Below are 14489 nucleotides of genomic sequence, written 5' to 3' on the forward strand. Positions count from 1 at the left end.
TCCATCCTACCGGTCCTTAGGAAAGTGCTTGGTTCCTGCAGAAGGTGGGAAACTGGGAATGCCCCATGGTTACCATGTGTACCTATTAAACCCAATCCGTATCGAGCTGAATAGTGGCTGGGGGCTGGTGTGAGGGACGCCCCGGGGCTCAGGAGTGAGCCGGGGGAGACGGCAGGGATGGGCCAGCGAGGGAGGGAGGTAGTGCGACAGCGAAGGAGAGGCAGGCATGTGACAGCCGAGGGAGGGCGGCAGCAGCGGGGGGAAGGGAAGTGGTTGGAGCTGAGCAGGCAGCAGCCAGTGACCCGGCAGCGCTGCACTTGCCAACCTCCGCCTCCAGCAGCAGCAGCAGCAGCAGGGGCAGGCAGCGCCCATTGAGTGTGGGAGGCAGGCAGGGGTGTCTGCGCGGAGCCGCCCCGACTCGTCTCTGGGCCCTCCGACCCCAGCCCGCCCCGCGGGGCCTCCGCCCGCTCTCTTCTCTCCGCCTGACACTCCCTCTCCAGCGCCATGGCGGCGGCGGCCGCCGAGCCCAGCAGCGGCCGATACCAGCAGGTGAGGCGCGAGCGGGGCCCGGCAGGGCGGGTACGCGAGCGCCGCGGCTTTCTAGGCCGCACGGCTGGGATTGTGGGGCTCCGGGGAGAGCCGATTCCCCGGCCCGGCCGAGATAGGGAGCGGTGTCGGGACGTGGGACCCGGTGTGGGGCGGGGAGCAGAGCCCCTCCTCCGGGGGGAGGGTGACCCCACAGCCCGCCAGCCCCCGGGCTCTGCCGGGCACCCCGAGCCCTGGGCCTAGGGGCAGCGGGACCCTGCCGCCCCTGCATGGGCGTGGGGCTGCGCGAGCCCCCCACTGCTCCCCGGGCCGCTCCTCCCGTCCGACTGAAACAACCCTGGCAGCCTTGGCCGCTGGTGTGTGGGGGGGCCCGGGAGTGTGAGACCATCCAAGGCAAACTCCTGTGTGGATTGTAACCCCCCCATTCCAAAAGTCAATGCCCGTTCCTTGGCTAAGAGCCCGTGACCCACCTAAACATTACAGGTCGGGGGAAGAACTAGACATCAGCCTCCGGGAACAGAGGTCCTGGCCGTAATGCAGCCTGGCCAAGCGGGCGTGAAAATCTGCACAAAATCATCTAGGCCGGGCTCATCAGTGTGATCACAACATACACAGATGGGGCTTCCCTGTGCCGGGTGGCACTGAATGCACATACAGTATTGCTTGGTGGAGTGTGCCAGTGGAATTTGGGGGGGTCCGATGTGTCTTAGTATAGCCGAATCCTGGGTTAGCATCAGCATGATTTAATGGGATGAATTTACTTCGTGCTGATTAATAGTTAAGTGATCTTCAGGCAGGAGTAAACTAAACCAAGGATGTAACATTTATTTGGGTGTTTTGGACTTTTCACGGTCACTGACAGGTTAAAGCACCTTCTCCATAATAGGTCTTTGGATAGAAGAGTTCGAAACTAAAATCCCTAATTGTGGGAATTTAGGTGAGATAATTTAATGTATGTGACATTAAACTCATCCAAGCACAGAGGGTCAGAATAAGGTTTTGCATGCCACTTGAGGTCTGCATGGGAAGATGGGCATGAGGCGAGCAGCCACATCGTGGTTGGTGCCTATCCTGTGATGGATTGAATGGAAGTTCTCAGTAGACTGGCATTAAATTGGTCATTGGCTGCAGACGGTTGGGGGAGGGTGCAACAATGAGGATGGATCTGCACTTAAATATCTGCCTTTGATATCGCTAGTCTTGATCAGGGCCGGCTCCAGGCACCAGCCTGGCAAGCAGGTGCTTGGGGTGGCCACTCCAGAGCGGGGGCGGCACATCCAGCTATTTGGCGGCAATTCGGCAGACGGTCCCTCACTCCTGCTCAGAGCGAAGGACTTCCTGCCGAATTGCCGCTGCAGATCGTGGCTTTTTTGGGGGGGGGGTGGTTTTGTGTTTTGGGGTTTTTTTTTTGGTTTTTGTTTTTTTGTTTTTTTTTTTGGCTGCTTGGGGCGGCCAAAACCCTGGAGCCGGCCCTGGTCTTGATGTTCAGCTCATTTTCTTTCTTAGTTGTCTGTGTGTAGTTCCATGTTGCAAGTTACTGCATTTAATGATCTCCCAATCCCAGTTGTCAGGGCCACTATTTTATGCCGATATTTCCTAAAAACTACTTTCTTCTGCAGTGTCCGTAAGCAGAGATAATGTTTTTTAAATTACTGTTTTCCCCTCTTCCAGATTTCCTTTTACATCTGGTCTTCTCTATGTGACTCGCTTAGATTAAAAACGTGTTTGGGCAGAAACTGTCCTTATCTGGGCATATTGTTTGTGATACACAAATAATTATTATTAACAATAAAGAAGATGAAGTGGAGCCCCACTGTCTGCCCACATATTGAGGAACTGAATTCCATCCCCTCGCTCCACGTGATTCAGGCTTTCTGTGGGAAGGAAATGTATATTGCTTGGAACATGTGTCTAGCAAAATATTTGAGAAACAGAACTCTAAACTAGACAGACAAAGGCCTCAGTCCTGCAACTGACAGTACGAGTGGACCCTTGCACCCACACATTCCAACATGTAGAGTTAATTAAAACAAAGGAGAATAATTATGATCAGTATAAAAGCATTACAAAAATCTTTTGATTCTGTATATAGTTTCCGTTCCTAGTTTCAGTTTTGGTTTCACACAGTATTTATTTTTTTCTTCCTGTTCTTGTATGCAGTGCAGACTCAGGGGTCCTGCCTGAGCTTGCTGGAAGGTTTCCTTTTGATAATTTTTTAAATTTTGTTTTGTTGTTTAAAGGGCCTATGTGAGATAGTCTCCAAAATATAGGTTTCCCATGTGGGCAGGTATTGAAAATTACCAAACCCAAATTAAATTAATAGTTTCGATGTCATTAGAATATTTCTAATTAAAATAATGCTTTATTTTGAATTTAAACATTCTCCTGCATTTGTAATTCAAATATTTCAGCATTGTGCTAGTGCATCAGAACTAGAAAGGTAAACTGACTGGTCTTAATTGTTCTAGCTGAGTGAAGTGCAGAAAGTAAACTAACAGTATGGGCAGTGAAAAACATATTAGATTTTTAAGGGAAGAATGAATTTGTATGAAATATTTACTATCTACTACTTATTACAGTGTCATAGTAGTGACACTATAATAAGTTGTAGATAGTAAACCATAACAGCACTTTCTCTTTTCAGAGTGCTTTAACCTTTCAAAATGATTTCCCATTAGGATTAAATTTTTCATGATTATTCTCAACTCAGAGGTTAGGGTTTTTTACGTATGTCTAAAAGCTAGATAAAGCTCTATTTAGTCTTTTAATATATATATTAGCGTAAGAAGTTTGGGGTGGGAGGAGTAAAGCTTTTTTAAATATATCTGAGATATATATAGATTTTACGTGTTTTCACCATTAAGAAAGTTTTCAGTCATATTTTTTTGGTCTCAGATATTTAAAAAAGCTTTACTCCTTCTACGCCAAACTTCTTACGCTAATATTCGTGCTTCTGTAGTACCTTCTATCTCAGGATCTCAAAGTATTTAAACATTAATCTGCACGACCCCTCTGAGAGTCAGAAGCCTGGTCTACACTTAAAATTCAGATCAACATAGGTACGAGGCTCAGGGATGTGAAGAAGCACCATAGTGTAGACACGTCTAGGTTGATGGAAGAATCAGGGAGGTGGATTACACACAGCAATTGAAAAACCCCTTCTGTCACTGTAGGAAGCGTCTACACTCTGGAGATGCTGCAGCACAGCTACAGAATCAAAGCTGTGCCGTTGTAGTACCCGTAGTGTAGACATAGCCAGAGTGTGGCCAGTTCTACACTAAAAAGTTAGGACGACCTAGCTACGTCGCTCAGAGGTGTGAAAAATCCACACCCCTGAGTGACATAGTTAAGCCAACGTAGCCCCTGGTTTAGATAGCTCTAGGTCGACAGAAGAATTCTTCCTTCAATTTAGCGATTGTCTCTTAGGGAAGTGGCTTAACTACAGCAATTGGAGAACCCCTGACATCGCTGTAGTGGGTGTCTACACGGAAGTGCTGTAGTGGCACAGTATGTAGTGCTGCCTCTATGCTAGTGCAGTGTTTCTAGTGAAGTCATAGCCTGTGTTACAGAAGGATTCAAGTTCTGGTCTTATGGTCCTGAGCCCAGAGGGGGTATATGTGGAGGAAGCATGTTGCTCCCTAGAAGGAGAATATTGTATTACTCTTTAATTCCCTTCTGACTGATAAGAATGACATTACACAGTTCTCTGTAAGGAAATCAAAGCTGTCATTTTGCCAGGTCCTATTAATCTCTTAACCATGCACATAACAGGGTGGTTGTTGTTATTATAGTGCTGTAATTTTCCTGGTACTTTACAGATTAAAAAGATTGTCCCTGCTCCAAAAGGAGCATCAGAAAATGGAAGGTACCATGAAAAGGCTGTCATAATACAGAATCTTTGAGAGTAAATGTAATTGGAGTGCGGGACCCTAAGGGACATGCAGGAAAGGGGAAAAAAATCTTAGTTTCTCAATTCTTCTTTTCTTCTCTTAAAAAATATGTTATTGGATTGATTGGTATGCTGTGGTCTGTCTTGCTCCAAAAGTGTATGCTATGAAAATAAAGATGCATAGCTGACATTTAGCTGTAGAAAGGATGAGGAGAATCATTTTCTAACACTGAAGATGTCAAATTTAAATCAATTTTATCCCATGTTGCTATGTATTGTAATGAATAAGTGAATAAGGATCAGTCACTTGTGACTATGACATGAAATATAGCCCTGAGTTAATAACCACAGCGGATATATTTAATTTCAGGAACTGGTAAACTGACAAACTGTGCTCCCAGAAAGCAACCCATAGAACAGGCTCATACATTGAAATCACACACTTAATTTTTATGTTACAGGATTATGAAAGGGTAGAGGAGGGTGGAAATCCTGATTTTAACGTTTCTCTTACTTTTAATTTGTCAGTGGGTTTCAGATTGTATAATAGCAGTGGTGAATTACTGGCTGGTCCATGGCAAGCTAAATATAAGGGTTTTAGATGTATTATGACAGTATGGTAATTTAAGCCCCACTCCTGCGAACACTTATGCATGTGCTGAATTTTATGCGCATAAACATTCCCATTGAGTTCATGGGACGACTAGCATGTGTAAAATGTTTTTATGAGTGTGTGTCTTCCAAAAACTGGAAGTTATTGTTTCAGAAAAAATGAGTTTGTCTAGATATCCTAAAGACAACAGGAATGAATGGTAAAATTCAGTGTAAGAAAAAAAAAAAAAAAAGTCTTCTTTCCCAGTACCAGTCCTCCACTGAGAACTGTGTGCAGGCCCCATATCCGCCATGAGCCTTGTCTCGGTGCACGATCGGAGGCTAAGTCACTTCACCAATAAGACAAACATAAAAATGGTGTTTGATTTTGATATTTTTTTAAGATAATCTTTCGGCATTTTTAACCATTGTGATTGGCTCAAATACGAGATGATACTGATCAAAAATAGCATATGCTTGTGCTCTCAAAGTGATGCAACAATTAATCTAATAATGTATATTCTGCTTTCAATGGTTATTGTTTTTTCACTAGGCTCAGAGTCTGCTGTATTTCTTTGATAGATTTAAGTCATTTGTGGTGAGATCCTCAACCCCACTCCATCTCCTCTACGTTAGAGAAAAGGGGCTGGAGTAGCTTACAGGAGCTGGCCAGGGTAACTGCGGAAGACAGTTTCAGGCTGTCTTTCAGGAACCCCCTCATAAGATGTGGCGTAGGGAGGTATGCCAGAGGAAGGCTGAAGTGGGAGGGATGTGTTGGGAATGGGGCCATAGCACATAGTGCTGTGGAAATTTTGGGCAGCATTGTGTCCCATAGGGGAGCCCCAGGAAGCTGCCATAATTTGGCTTCTAGAGTTGTCTAAGTTATGCTGAGGGCCTCTTCAGCCTCTGGAGTGGCTCAGGATCAGGATGAGGTTATGTCTACGCTGCAAAAACCCCGTGGCACCAAATCTCAGAGCCCTGGTCAATTGACTTAGGTTTGGGCTGCAGGGCTAAAAATTGCAGTGTAGACGCTCAAGCTGGAGGCTGGGCTCTGAGGCCCACCTCCCCTATGGCTTCAGAGCCTGGACTCCAGCCCAAGCCTGAATGACTGTGCTGCAATTTTTAGCTCTGCAGCCTGAGCCCTGTGAACCATAGTCAGCTGCCCTGAGCCAGCCAGGGTCATGCCACAGGTCTTTTATTGCAGTGTAGGTGTGTGTAAGAGTCTGGGAAGATCCAGCAATCTTTAGAAGTTGTAACTAAATATAAAGGTTATGGAGACATCAGTAGCAACTCTGTAGTTAAGGTTATATTCAGTTTTCCAGTTGAAGTGAGGTTTTAATCTCTAAGGCATGAAAACAAATGCAAAGGACATGTTTATTTTATGCTTTATTGTGTGGGCATAGTTAGATTTATGATGTCCACAGCTATTCATTTCCTTGTTATTTAACTCTTGCAGTTAGTAGTGGATGTGATAGGTAAATGTACTGTTGTCATTTAGGTGAAGTTTTGATGGCATGAAATTTCCAAGGGATATTGGTGCTTTTTGTTTCTTCCTCAGTCTTGTTACCTCAGTTGAGTTAGCTAAAGGGGAGTGAAGAGGCGTCATGTGCTTTACCGTGCAGCGTGACGCCTTGAATGATCCAGCTAGCATGAGTAACAATATTGGCTTCAGCATGGGGAATAGAAGCCCAGCATGGTCCCTAGGTACGTACTTGGCTCGCTAGCCCATTCTGAAGCTTGCGCTGCACTGTCTTCATAGTTATTGTTACCTGTGCTTGCTGGATTCAAGCTTGCTCAGGTGGCTGACCTGTGCACAGCTTTTTCTGTGTAAACATACCCTAAGGTAAGAGGGCTTTTCTACATTTGAAAGTTGTTTCGGATTAAGGTAGGGTGTGAATTTCAAGTGCAGTAGCTATTCCTGAACAGCTCCGTGTGTGGACACACTTTATTCCAGAATAAGAGTGCCTTGTTCCTGTTTTGCTTAACCTATGAACAAGGCACTCATTCTGGAATAAAGCAAAACAGGAACAAGGCACTCTTATTCTGGAATAAGTATGTCCACTTACGGAGTTCAGAACAGCTCCATGTGTAGACAGACCCTTCACCTGTGACTTAATGAGTGTTAAGATGGCTTTTCAGTTGCATTAAATTGACTCAGTTGAGCTAACCGTGTTGAAGAAAACACCCATTCTGTCCTTTGAGACAAGGCCACAGATGATTCTAAGGCCTTGGCTACACTTGGGAATTCACAGCGCTGTGTGTACAGAGTGTAGAGCTCTCTCGCAGCGCTGTATGTACTCCACCTCTCCGAGGGGAGTAGCTTGCAGCGCTGCGAGTGAGCGTGCAGCACTGCAGGCACTGATTACACTGGCGCTTTACAGCGCTGCGCTCGGGGGGGGTGCGTTTTCACACCCCTGAGCGCAGCAAGTTGCAGCGCCATACAGCGCCAGTGTAGCCAAGGCCTATGGTATCCGTGTGGGTGGAGCTGTACAGAGGTTCACTTTCATGTACCAAATTGCAGGATCAGGGCTGTGGTGCTTGATCCTGTTCTCATTTAAGTGAATGGTAAAAAACTTCCAGTTACATTAATGTGAGTAGCTTTGGGCCCACAACTCTCATTAAAATCAATGGACACAAAATTATCCACAATAAAAAAGAGTTAATCACTTTGCTTAATTACAACTTTTTCTCTTTGCATGAATTTTCAGGGAGTTTTAGCAATAATAGAAAGTTTGGAGATTTTGAGCTGGAAGGACCCAAAGCAACATCACACACAAGTCAACATTTCAAATGTTAAATAACTAACTCAAATTTAGAAATGTTTCTTTTTTCTCCTTCATAGATTGCAAAAATAGTTTCCTTTGCCTTTAAAGTAAATATGGCAGTTTTAGGTCATATCCTATTTCAAGTCAAAGTTATAGGGGGACAAAAATAGGGCTTTATAATGAAAATTACTTGTAACCTTTATATAGGGAGGCTATTGGCTCTCTGTACTAGTCTCTAATTTATTAGAAATATATACATTGAAAGTGTGTTTTGTTTATACTTGGCTTTCACAGCTTCTGTGATTTTCACTGTGGTGAAAGGCTGTAACTTTTGGTATTGATTCTTATGCAGTCTGCGAGTGCAGTGTTTTCCTTTTAGAAGTCTCCTAGAACTCGTTACACTGCCATAGAAACAGCATGAGATGTGAGATCAGATGAAAGTTATCTGCAGTTAGAGCTTCTTATATGTTATCAATATGGGACTGTTCAGCAATTCTGCTTGAGCACACCAGAAGTTGTGAGCATGTATTTCCGTAACTGAAATACATGTTCAGTGTAGATTCTGCCCAGTAACACGGGTGTTACTGAGTACTTACCAGAGTTTCCTTTGAATGAGAATATACAGTTGTGAACTAGTGGCAATGGTAATTTTTCCAGTCTGTGAATCCTTTTTATTAAAAGGTTTCTTAGTGATTTAACCCTCCAAAAACTGAGTGATTAAATTTTAATGGAACATACTGAATCATAGAAGACCACTGATAACAACTGAAGTATTGGATAAATGGTAAAGTAGTCATCTTTGTTGCATGTTTTAAATTATATTGGATTTTTTTTTAAGTTGGAAACTTTATATTAAGGAACTTTTTAAAAACAAGAATGTTTGAGCTCGAAAAAATAATTAAACTGCATTGTCATCTTTTTGCTAAGGCCTCAATCCTACAAACACTTATGCGCACACTTAACTTCACTACCATGAGTAGTCAGTCCCTGTCACAGTAGTAAAGTTAAGCATGTGCATAAGTTTTGTAGGATTGTGGCCTAAGACTGCAGTGCTCATCTGTTCTTTCCAGGCACTGAGGTCTAATTAATGTTTAGCAGTACTGAAACAGATCTTGGCTTATATCTACAAGATGTCAAATTAAAATCAAATGTAATTTAAAATTCACTCATTCAAAAATGGTGGATGAATTAATTTGATTGTGAACTTGTTAAAATGGACACAATCAAGGCATATTTTAGAACTTCTCTTTTGTTTAGAAACACCTCTTGGAAGCTAGAAACTGTTTCCTTATTTTTTCTCTCCCACCCCCAAATCTTATAGGGATGATTTTGAGTGCTAGATTGGTCAGGCCAAAACTTTGACTTTCAATCTTGAGACCATTAGTTTGATTTTTTTTTCAGGAACACTTGGGCATGGAGTTCTATTTAGAGCTTGTTTTGTTGCACACTGCCATATTGTCATGGCAGTAATATCAGAGACCCATCTGCATTCATTTATTTCTGCGGGTAATAAATCACGGTTTTGTAGAGTGATTTTTACAAGAAAAAATTCAAAGGCTTTCTTGGAGGCTATTCTGTTTGATTTCAATTTGCTTTGTGACTGTGGACATCTAAAAGGCAGGTTTCTACTCAGACGCTTCGGCACCTGTTCCGTTCTGTAGGATTGCCCTTGTAATAGTTCAGAAAAGCATGGAGAATGGATTTCATTTTGTCTCTTTCCATTCCATTTGCAATAATCTTCTAATTTAATTTGTTAGATTCAGTTTTGAATGCCCGAGTATCACATGCTGATATTCTTCTAAAGCATCTTGTTTTCTGACTATGGCTTTTTAAGAGTTAGAACTTGCTAGGAAATCTGATAGCTTTTGTAATTTGTTCAAAAGTAATCCTGCAGTGCTGTTGAGTAGTATGTCAACTGCAGATTTTACTCCTGATTATCTATAAAACACATCTAAATGTGCTATTCAGTACCCAGGGTATGGATTGTTAAACACTTGTTTGGAATTGGTGTGTGAGATCTGTGGATAACTTAGACATGGAGTTTAACCAAAAGATATTTCAGAAATGATACTATATCTGAAGCCCATGTAACAGTATGTTTTGAAAGATTGCTAAAATAAAAATATTTTAGTTATTAAATGAAGACTTTGCATTTCAGTAGAAAAATATTCAGCCAAAGTTCTCAAAGTATTTTACAAAGGTTAAAGTTCACACCAGCACTGTGAAATATGTAAATATTGTTATACACCTCTTACACAAGAAGAAACTGAGACGCAGAGGGTGAGTGCCTTCACCATAGCCTACAGTGACCTCATGGCTTCATTGGGAATGGAATATTCCAGCATCTCTCACATACTCTAACCACAGCACGTTACTGCTCCAATATCTAAGTAATTGAGGGGGAAATACTTAGCTGATTTTTTTTAAACTAACACTCTAAATATCTACTAACGTTTTAATCCAACGTTTTTTCTTTAAAACCCAACAAAAAAGAATGTTCTTAAAGTAAAATACTTCAGTGAATCAAAAGGAAAGTAACTCTTGGCCTAGATCAGTGAATGAAAAAGCTCGCTTCTGACTTAACTCAAGTTGTGCTTACATCAGAATTCTCCTGTTGTGAGCAATTTTTTAGTAGCCTGAAGGGGGAAAAATCTCTTGCAAGAGCAGATAATAAAGCATTTTTAATTGTGTATGCCAGGTGCCTGCACCATCTTGCATGGAAAATGCAAGACTAGTGCTGTCATGGCAGTGTTGGGCCACTTGAGGCCTGATGATTCATTCTTCCTGCCACATGAACCCTTATTGTTTTGTTAATGAGCACTTAGTTGAATTTTAGATGCCTGGAAACATTAAAAAGGCTGCAAGGCATGTCTGCGTACCATGTGCATTAGAAGGGAAATCTTTTTCTTATAACTATTTAGAATGTTGTGGGCCTTGGAATCTTCTAAACTCTTCTTAATTGCAAGAATATTTTTTGTTCTGCCCTCTTCCATCACATGTGCATTTTCTTCTTTATTATATCTTGTAATATTATGTCATTTAGCCAGCACTTTCACTTTCTCTCCCTTTGGGATTACATCTCTCAAGTCTCTAATTCCTCCTCCCCTCCCCCCTTCCCCCCCTTTTTTTTTTACTTATAAACATTAGAGAGGCAGTGGGACACTTCCTTGCACTGTTAAGATAGCAGGTGATGCTACTCAGAGTAATAACAGAACATCTAGTTTGCCAGACCCTTACCTCATTCACTGTTAATGTAATGAATTTTTATGTAAGTTTATTTCTCAGCAGATTACATAGCTGCAGTTTTCTTGGGTAGTATTTTAGGCTTTCATTTTCAAGTGTAACTTTCAGGAATTGAAATGGGGCCTACACTTCATAGAAGGGGAAGACAGAAGAGTCATCGGGTCTGAATCTCTGCATTTTACGGGATTGTTCCCTAGATTACCTGCTGTGTTTTCTCCAACCTGTTCTTCTCTCTCTGCAGTGATAACTCAGCTGCCTCCTTTCAGAATACAATTATTCTTCAAATTGAGAATATTTTCCCTAATGACCAAACTACATGTATCATTCTTGTCCCCAGATTACTTCATCTTGTCCTACCTATTGGCATTTGGACTAATAAAATAGTATTTAATGAACTGGGCATGTCCAGGAAATTAATCTGATACTACTTTTTATCTAAAAGCTTTTTTTAGATTATATATTTAAGATTAGATGGGGGGGAGTATGGTGTAGTAGTTAGAGCAGGAGACTGCTCTGACTTAAGTCAAGTTGTGCTTACATCAGAATTCTCCTGTTGTGAGCAATTTTTTAGTAGCTTGATGGGAAAACAAACAAACCGAGAAAAGGAACTTGCCCAAAGTCACCAAGTAAGGCACTGTCAGATTGACTTACCACAGTGTCTATACTACGCTGTGTCCACGGGAGATGCTGTCCTGCCGACTTACCTTACTCGGGGAGCGCTTTCCCATCGACTTAGTGGGTCTTCACTAGACCTGCTAAATTGACACCGCTGCATTGATTGTAGCTGATCTAGTAAATGTAGACATAGCCTAAATTGCTACCAGTGTGCCCATATTGGTAAATGAGTGGTATCCTAGCTAGAAGGGGAGGGTGATCTCAGTGGAAGTGGAGGGGATCCTGGTACAGAAAAGGGAGACTTGTTATGGAAAGGTTGAAAGCCACTGTTCAGAATAATGGCAATTTTGGAGGCTTGTGGAGTTGGTAATTCATCTCCAGAATGAAGATTTGAGGAATTTAGGGAGACTTTATATTGTACCTAATTAGCCATTTGCATGCACAATTACCTGTTGTGTATGCAATCATGATAATTTTACAACTGAATTAGGCATGTGATTTGTCCATTTAACTTTTTTTTTTTTTTTTTTTTTTAAATCTGACCCCCACATATTTTCTAGCAAACTTCTAGGGCCTGATTTTCAAGTAACCTAGACACACACATGTTTGCAATGCACACATGCATTAACTGCACACATACATTACTTGAATATGTGGTCCTTAAAGTTTTTGAGGTTGACTTTCAGAAGCAGTATGGATGCAGTTTGAGCCTTAGCTGTTGACTGTATGAACAGCAAAAGATACATACTGAACACAAGATATAGACCAAGCTCATGTAAAACAAGACCTTCAAGGACTTCACATATGTGCAACTAAAACAGAAACTCATCCCTAAAAGTAATAGATCTGTTACTTCTGCAGGCTGAAGAGGAAGAGAGAGAAAATTTTGTTTTTAAGTACTTGGGAGGCAGTTAGATACTATAGTGCAGGGGTCGGCAACCTTTCAGAAGTGATGTGCCGAGTTTTCATTTATTCACTCTAATTTAAGGTTTCGCGTGCCAGTAATACATTGTAACGTTTTTAGAAGGTCTCTTTCTATAGGTCTATAATATATAACTAAACTATTTTGTATCTAAAGTAAATAAGGTTTTTAAAATGTTTCAGAGGCTTCATTTAAAATTAAATTAAAATGCAGAGCTCCCCGGACTGGCGGCCAGGACCCAGGCAGTGTGAGTGCCACTGAAAATCAGCTTGTGTGCTGCCTTCAGCACGCGTGCCATAGGTTGCCTACCCCTGCAATAGTGAAAAGAGGTCATAAGTGTCTCAGTAGAGAAAAGGAAGAAAAATGTCTCAGATGGCTTCAAGGATATTAGCATTATTATGCATGAAGGGTAGTCCAGGAAGATATTAAGAAAAGAATTGCCATTTGCAGTGTTACTGTCATTTAATTATGATTTTTTAAAAAAATCTCTCTCTCTCCAGATGTAGGAAAGTGGTTCAGACCCAAGAAATCTTTCTAAATCTGAGAGTCTATTTGTTATGCAAGTGTGTGTGTTGTTGTTGTTGTTGTTGTTTCAGTGATGTGCAATAGAAAGAGTGAAGTAGCTAGATGATAGCTGATACACTCTTCTTTGGACATGCCTAACCCAGTATTGCCAGCTTTTATGATCAAAGAATGTTTGCAAACTCTGCATAATACAAGTCACATACTGTATATATGAAAAGCTATATGCCAATTTATACTGTGTGTGTGTATTAATCCAAAACAGAGTGTACAGTTACAAATCTCACCACTGGATTCCCTCTTATCCACAGCATGACTGACTGATAAACAGTTTATTTTGCATAACTCAGCTGAGCACCAGTTTTCTTAGCAAAGCCACAGATGGTAATGGAGATTTTGACTGAATGTCTCCTACCATTTCCTCTTTTTATGAAAACAAGTGCAATTTGGTCTTGTCACAATTAGCATGACCTGATAGCTTTTAAATTAGTGCTGGGGAAGTGGAAAGGTACAACAGTAAATACACATGGATGTGCTGTAGCAGTCTGGAACCAGAAATGTAGAAATATGACTTAGCATACAAACTTATCATAACTGGCACGTTGATTAAAATCTACCAATGGGATTACTTTGGCTACCTCTGAAGTGAAATGTGTCAAGTGTTTAACAGTGCACTGCATTTCTGTACAACAGTTTAAGACAAGAAGAGATTGCCATATGCACCTGAAAGTGCAGGGGTAATTTAGGTAGGCAGAATGTAACTAACCCAACTGGATTTTGACCAGGACACCATGATTGTGTAATTTTCTGTGTTATGGGGGAGTCCGACTTATTTGTCCTTTTTCTTCAGCCCTATTAAAATGTAAATGATTCTGTTCAGTTGCAGAATGAGGAAGAGCCTGGAGAGACTGAACATACTGTGAACGATGCCCCTCCACCTTACAGCAGCATTTCTGGGGAGAATGCAGGTAAAATGAACAGCAAGGAAATAAATGTTGTTTTTTTCTTGGTTTTCTTTCCCATCCCTTTAGTTGTTTCTTTTTCTATAATATGCTCACTGCTGTTTGACATTGCAGCATCTATTAAGACTGGGAAGTATGGGACCTGATCCAAAGAGATTGTGGTTATTTGTGGTTTGAAAGAAAACATGCCTTGGTGGCAATCAACTGATGTCATCTCCATAAAATGGTGCTCAAGTTACTTTCTACAGCGCTCTTAGCATACAGAAGAAGGTGAAAATGGTAGTGCAGTGAGGATTTGTGGTCTGTAATGATCTGGTATTTGAGTAATATCTGCTTCTCCCAGTGATCTTTAATGGTATCTTTACTGGTGTCTTTTACTTTACTGCCCTTTTTCAGGGCTTCTTTCTTGGTCATTATGCTGAATTTTTGTCTTG

At 41.6% G+C, this 14489-nt stretch overlaps 1 protein-coding gene across 1 annotated transcript in view; it reads left to right on the plus strand.

The window, feature by feature from the left end:
• The first annotated feature begins 266 nt into the window (after positions 1-266).
• NDFIP1 (Nedd4 family interacting protein 1) overlaps positions 267-14489 on the plus strand; it is a 32057-nt gene continuing 17834 nt past the window's right edge. The window contains exons 1-2 of the mRNA XM_054037170.1: positions 267-549; positions 13974-14061. Of these exons, the coding sequence (XP_053893145.1) occupies positions 505-549; positions 13974-14061 (133 nt within the window). The 5' untranslated portion in view covers positions 267-504. The remainder of the gene's footprint in view (positions 550-13973; positions 14062-14489) is intronic.

This window comes from Malaclemys terrapin, chromosome 8, assembly GCF_027887155.1.
Source record: "Malaclemys terrapin pileata isolate rMalTer1 chromosome 8, rMalTer1.hap1, whole genome shotgun sequence".
Lineage (NCBI taxonomy): Eukaryota > Metazoa > Chordata > Testudines > Emydidae > Malaclemys > Malaclemys terrapin.